Source organism: Apodemus sylvaticus, chromosome 23 (genome assembly GCF_947179515.1).
Source record: "Apodemus sylvaticus chromosome 23, mApoSyl1.1, whole genome shotgun sequence".
Lineage (NCBI taxonomy): Eukaryota > Metazoa > Chordata > Mammalia > Rodentia > Muridae > Apodemus > Apodemus sylvaticus.
This window is the reverse complement of record NC_067494.1, coordinates 14,067,677-14,073,676: the sequence shown is the minus strand read 5'-3', so window position 1 is coordinate 14,073,676 and position 6,000 is coordinate 14,067,677. Positions and strand designations below refer to the sequence as shown.

General features: G+C 46.8%; 1 protein-coding gene across 1 annotated transcript; it reads left to right on the top strand.

Moving 5' to 3' along the window:
- The first annotated feature begins 3,471 nt into the window (after positions 1 to 3,471).
- On the top strand, positions 3,472 to 5,648 carry LOC127673490 (retinoic acid early-inducible protein 1-beta-like). Its single transcript, XM_052169182.1, has 4 exons — positions 3,472 to 3,691; positions 3,770 to 4,039; positions 4,580 to 4,744; positions 5,324 to 5,648. The coding sequence occupies exons 1-4, from the start codon at positions 3,472 to 3,474 to the stop codon at positions 5,467 to 5,469; spliced, it is 801 nt and encodes a 266-aa protein (XP_052025142.1). The 3' UTR covers positions 5,470 to 5,648.
- The last annotated feature ends 352 nt before the right edge of the window (positions 5,649 to 6,000 follow it).

The window sequence follows — 6,000 nt, the reverse complement described above, 5'->3', positions numbered from 1 at the left end:
TTTTCTCCTGAATGTCCTTCATGTGTTCCTGTACCAGCATCATGACCAGTGATTTTAAATCCAAATCTTGTTTTACTGGTGTGATGGGGTATCCAGGACTTGCTGGTAGAGGAGAATTGGGTTCAGATGTTGCCATATTGCCTTGATTTCTGTTAGTGACGTTCTTGCGTTTGCCTTTTGCCATCTAGCTCTCACTGGTGTTACTTGGTCTTGTCAGTGCTGGACTCACCAGTGCAAGCTGCCCCTTCCCCGTTGGCCTCTGGTGCACAGCTTACACTCTGCACTGCCTGTAGACAGGGTGCTGTTGTCCAGGCTGTTCAGATCCCGAAGCAGGCACCTGAAGGCTCCTGCTGGGGCCCGCAGGATTTATTGGAGCACACCGACTTCTCCCAGCTCGCCGCCCGGAAGCCCCCACTAGCCTCTTGAGGGACCTGGAGATGTGGTGCGGCCACCCAGGCTGATCTGAAGCAGAGAGAGTTGACCTGAGGGCTTCTGCCTGAGGCCTTGCCCCAGATTGTGTCTGTGGGCCAGATGGAACCCGTGTGCACCCCCAGGGAGCTCCGAAGGTGTATGTTGCTGTGACCTCCCCTGTGTTCCGCTCACTCCGCTGGGCAGCAGATTTCCCCAACCGGGCTGGCGCACACTAGGTTAGCCTTGTCGACCGGGCCCTGAGTCCAGGCAAAAGCCTGGGAGGCCAAGGTCCGAGCAAAGTTCCCCTAGGGCTATGACTGTTAATTGGGTCTGCCAGGTGACCTGGATGGCGGGCATGCGCGTCCGCGCTCCCCGAAAGCACCGGGAGAGTCTGTTGTGCTAATAACCTCCTGGGCGGGTTGACACACAGATGGCCCACCAAGCCACCCAGTTCTTGGGGTCAGTCCTGTGCCTTTTGGGGCCTAGACCCCCGTTTTGTTAGCCTCAGGCTACGCTTGTTAGCAGTCTCTGCCCTCCCGAGCACTCTGGGTCCTGTAGGCAAAATGGCGGCACGTGCGCCAGCCAGGGCAAAAAAAACTCCTGGCTGGGTTGGCGCCCCGATGGCCACTCGAACAGCCCAGGGCCTGGGTGCAGGCCAACGCCCGTCAGGCTCAGACCCCTGCGGTGTTGGGCCTAGGATTATGTTTGTGTACCTCAGTCTGACCGATCTCTGGAGCCCAGAATCAAGATGGAGGTGAGTCTCTCCTGACTGGCAGGAAGCCGAGTTCTCGAATTCATTGTTTCTAATGGCTGAATAGTACTCCATTGTGTAGATAAGGTGCTTCTCAGCAATCTGAAGTTCTTCAGGTGAAAATTCTTTGTTTAGCTCTGTACCCCATTTTAATAGGGTTGTTTGGTTCTCTGGGGTCTAACTTCTTGAGTTCTTTGTATATATTGGATATTAGCCCTCTGTCGGATGAAGGGTTGGTGAAGATCTTTTCCCAATTTGTTGGTTGCCATTTTGTCCCTTTGACAGTGTCTTTTGCCTTACAGAAACTTTGTAATTTTATGAGGTCCCATTTGTCAATTCTTAATCTTAGAGATCAAGACCTCCTGTCCAGACCTGCATGATTAATTTTTTATTGGCCCAAATTTGAAGTCAGGCTTCATTAAATATCCTGCATCATTCTCTGTTTCTCATTAAGCAACACAGTTTCCCAAAATCAAACTTCTAAGTGGATTTTTCTTACAGGTAACAATTGTGTTTTTTCATCCTGATCCAAGGTTGTTGCCTTCAGTTCACAATCACAAGGCTAGTTCTTGGGCTGCAGAGAGCTCAGGTTCACCTTCACCCAGTCTTCTGGTGACATCTACTTAGTGAGTAGGAATCCCAGCCTCTCCAGGAAAAGGTCAAGCCTCAGGAATGTTAGGATAGGGAAATCAGAGCAGGGGAATCCACAGAGATTGGAAGGAAACAGGAGGCAGAGGCAGAGAGGGGGGGAGGAGGAAGCTGGTTGAAGGGACCAGGAAAGCAGCCACCAAGTCTGTGCCAGTTTACCTCAAAGCAGAATTTTGGGGAAGGAAAGGGAAAGAAGTTGTTTTTATTAATTTTTAGCACTCCTTTTGTGCTTTTTTAGTGTCATCATATTTCAAACTTGTTAAATGTTCCTTTTATAAAATATTATTTAATCTTGGATGTCACTGCTCACACAAACACAGGACAGTGAACGCCATGGTCTGACCCGGGGTGGGGGTGCATATCACGACCAAGGGAAAATCAGGGTTTTGGTTCTCAGGACCTGCACAGGTTTGGTGGATGACAAACAGAAACAAACACAGAGGTTTGAATCTGAATGTATTTAGGAGCTCTGTAGTGAGGGTTCTTATACAGGAGGAGTTGGTATTACCATTTCAAATGATGTATCCAGTGAAGCAGGCACAATTGTCATAACCATTTGGCACAAGGAAATGCAAAATCAATCAGGTATAATGTTTCCCATGTAACAGATTTAGAGGATCAATCACAGATAACATAAATCTTCCTGATTGTGACAGAATCACTTATAGGTGAGAACTAAGTCTCAGAATTATCCTCTAGCTAGAGAGTTCCACAACCTTTCCCAGGAGACCTCCTCCTTGAAGTTTAATGCCTCAGTCTGTGGAATGTGTCACACAGAATCTACTGGGATTGGTGTGGCAGTAAATGTGTACAAGTTCACTGGATCTGGCCTGCTTCCTTGTGCAGGCTGCTTAACAGGATACCTCTAGGGTACTATGTCCTCTTCAGCTGTTAGTGAAAGTCTGGGAAAACCTAGGGCATTAAGTGTGCTGGGAAACCAGGTCCTGAAGAAGGGGAGAGAGACTGGGACTTCAAGCAGATCACAGACAGGCAGAGGTCTCTCCTTGAGTGTGGTTTAACGTGAGAGAACCTGAGATCTGAGGCCAACAGTGTTGTGTGAAGGGGCCCAGTGGGAACAGGGATGAGTGGCAAGCTCACAGCTGGCAGCTCCCTTTCCGTGCCAGGCTGCAGCATTACTCCAGGGTTTTTCCTGAACACCAGGTCCATGTTGAATGCTCCATGTGTCCTATGATGCCTCCCTTTCCCTTGTGTGTTCATCTAGATTTCCATCCCAGGAACATGGATGCTGTCTGATATATTTTATACTACATTACTTGATGAAAGTCACTAAAAGTACTTTTGAAATAAGTTCTCGGGGTATCATGGTATGCATCTGAGGGGTCCTCCTAAGCTGAGACAGTCAATGATTACATCGAAAAGAGGGTGAAGAGCTGCGGGGCTCTTAACTACAATCTGCTTCTCTGACATATGCCCTTCAGAAGAATACTTGGCGTCACGGAAACAGGAGTCCTATGGCTTTCTGCTCACACTGTGGAACTTACCTGCATACTTCTCTCACAGATACATACTCTCTTAGTTGCAACTTGATCATCAAGACAGAAGAACATCTCTGGTGTGTAGCACAGTGTTCAGTGGATGAAATACCTTTCCTTAAGTTTGATAACAAAAACAAGGCCACACCTTTAGATAACCTGGGGAAGATGGCAAATGCCACTGAAGTGCGGTCATGTTTGACAGAACATCTGGACAATTTGTGCCAGGAGTTAAGGAACAAGGTGGAGAAGAGTCTTGGTGAGTGTGGGATAGAGTTCAGAGGCAGAGACACTGACAATAGAGGAAGGGGAGAGAGCATATGGGAATGTGATGGTGAGTGTATTTGTATGAAGGAGCTGAGGACTGGCCCAACCTTGCAGGCACAGGGTATATGTAGAGAAGGACTTGACCTTGGAGGAGGTGATGGATAGATGGGAGGTGAAGAATAATGGTTTTGTCTGTGACTTGCAGGTTACCCCACTTTACAGGCCACCATGCTTTCTCAGCACAGCTATGGACAAATCCTTAGTGCCTGCTGGCTATTCAACATTAATGAAAAGTACTTCTTCACCCTGGACACTGTGACTATGAGCTGGAGACCGACTAATGCTGTGTCAGGGGATATCATGAATAAATGGAAAGGTGATAAGGATTTAATGAAACATCTGAATTTCTCCATAGCAGAAGGCAGTCAGAAACTCAATGAATTCTTCAAGCAGCACAAGGAAAAGCCAAGTAGGTATTACCTCAATTATCAGAAGGCAGTTCATCTAATTTGGTAGCCTGAGTGAGTCATACCTGGGTAGTGTTCCTATCTGGAAAGACAGTGATGATCACAGGGACTCCTCCTTCCCTCTCATTCCCTATAACCCAGTGGTCCAGGCTCTACATGGCCTGCTAATGAGCCCCAAGCCTGTGTGCATCACTGTACACTTCCAGCCTTCTCATCCTTAGGTAGAGCTGTCCTCCCACCAGCTCCACCATCACTCCTAAAGGATTTGTTATCTTACTCTGACACAATTAAAAATCACTAATTTCCCAACATCCAGAAAGTGATATCCAGAGTACATTTGTCAAATTTGGTGATGGCTTGATAGACATTAACTTTTCTTTGTAATGAAATAAGCTATGTCAAGACATCATAAATACAACTCCCACTTCTCTCTCTACTCAGTACTTTGTAAAATAATTCTTATATTTGAGTCCCTCATGGCTGCCTGGGGGAGATGATGTGTTTTAAAATTTACCTGAAACATTCCTATCTTTTTTTTAAAGGGTCAACACCAAGGTCCCCTGATATCACCCAGGTTACATCACCCACCCAGCTTCCACCTACAGGGCACGTTCCTTATAAGGAAGTATTTATCACTGTGGGACTCATCATATTCTTTATTATCTGCATTTACCTATGTGTCAGGAGGAAATGTTGTACCCAAGGAGGTAAGGAGCAGACTGAGGTTTCTTTTGGTCCTTGGTAGGGTTGTTCTACAGAGGACTGGCAATAGGTGTCCCACTGGGTACTAGGGATGGGAATTCTGCTCCCCATGTTAGCATAGCAAGTGCCAGTTACCCACTGAGCATCTTTCTAGCAACTAAATCGGATCTGTTGAGAGTCTGCTCTAAACAGTTCAATAAACTATCTTCTGCCCAGACCATGAGAATGGACTGAAACAAGCTTGTGAGATCCTTTCTTGCACATACTCCTATCATGACCCATGCAGGGACACTGAGCCTATATTCATCCCCAGAATAATTGCAAAGGTTCTTTCACACAGCCAATTAGGACTACTCATTAACTCTCTCTTACTACCCTCTGTGCTACATGCAATAATGGCTGTCAACTCTAGATATGGGTCTGTCTCAGAGGACTTTGGGGACCTGGAGCTCTAAATCACCTTTGTTAGTCAGGAGTCATGACATGTCAGGGCACAAGCTAAGAAGTGACTTTCAGACTTCTCTGCTGGGATCAAGGGCTAATCACTTTCAGAATCACAGGCTCTCACTTCAAACCCTTCCCAGACAGAAATCTTCAGCTGCTCAGGGTCTGTTGCATCGACTGCCACAAACCACAGAGGAATGATGGGCCAAAGGAGACAAGAGGAGAGGTTCCCAACCAGACCACCAAGATGTTGTCCAAGGAGGAAGAGCCCAAGGCGTGCAGGTAAAAGCATTTACTGGACCAAACATCCATATCACCCCATCCAAGATGCATTCAATACCTCACGGCATAGGGAAGCATGGATGTTGGAGAACGCTGATTTCAGCCACGGACTCACTGCTGTGCCTTTGACCTCTCAGCAGCTTTGAGAACTTGCATGGTCCCTGCACTAAGAGCAGGCCTGTCAATCATCCCTTCATGGAGCCAAAGGGCCTCATGAGTTTCCTCAGTCACTGAGAAAGTTTTACAGTTAATGGTACCAATGCTGGTTGTATTCATCAGTGTGGTCACTAGTAAGGAGTGAGTGTTCTTGGAAATCATCCCTTGAACACACTCCTAGAAATAAGTCCAAATTACCTCATTTGGTCAGCTAGGATTTTTAATTTAATGAATGTTCCCGTGAAACTAGAGAGTGAGTCACTGGGGGAAAGTAGCGCCCTGACAGGAGTCGGCAGGCGACATGAGAGGTGATTGAAAGGTTGATAGGACCAAACTAGAGTGAAACCAATTATGTGTGTAATTAATGTGCAAATACATT

Coding starts and splice junctions, on each gene's coding strand:
- LOC127673490 (XM_052169182.1), top strand. CDS start 3,472: ATGGCAAATGCCACTGAAGTGCGGTCATGTTTGACAGAACATCTGGAC. Junction 3,692..3,769: donor CCCAACCTTGCAGGCACAGG/GTATATGTAGAG, acceptor TTTGTCTGTGAC/TTGCAGGTTACCCCACTTTA. Junction 4,040..4,579: donor GCAGCACAAGGAAAAGCCAA/GTAGGTATTACC, acceptor TTTTTTTTAAAG/GGTCAACACCAAGGTCCCCT.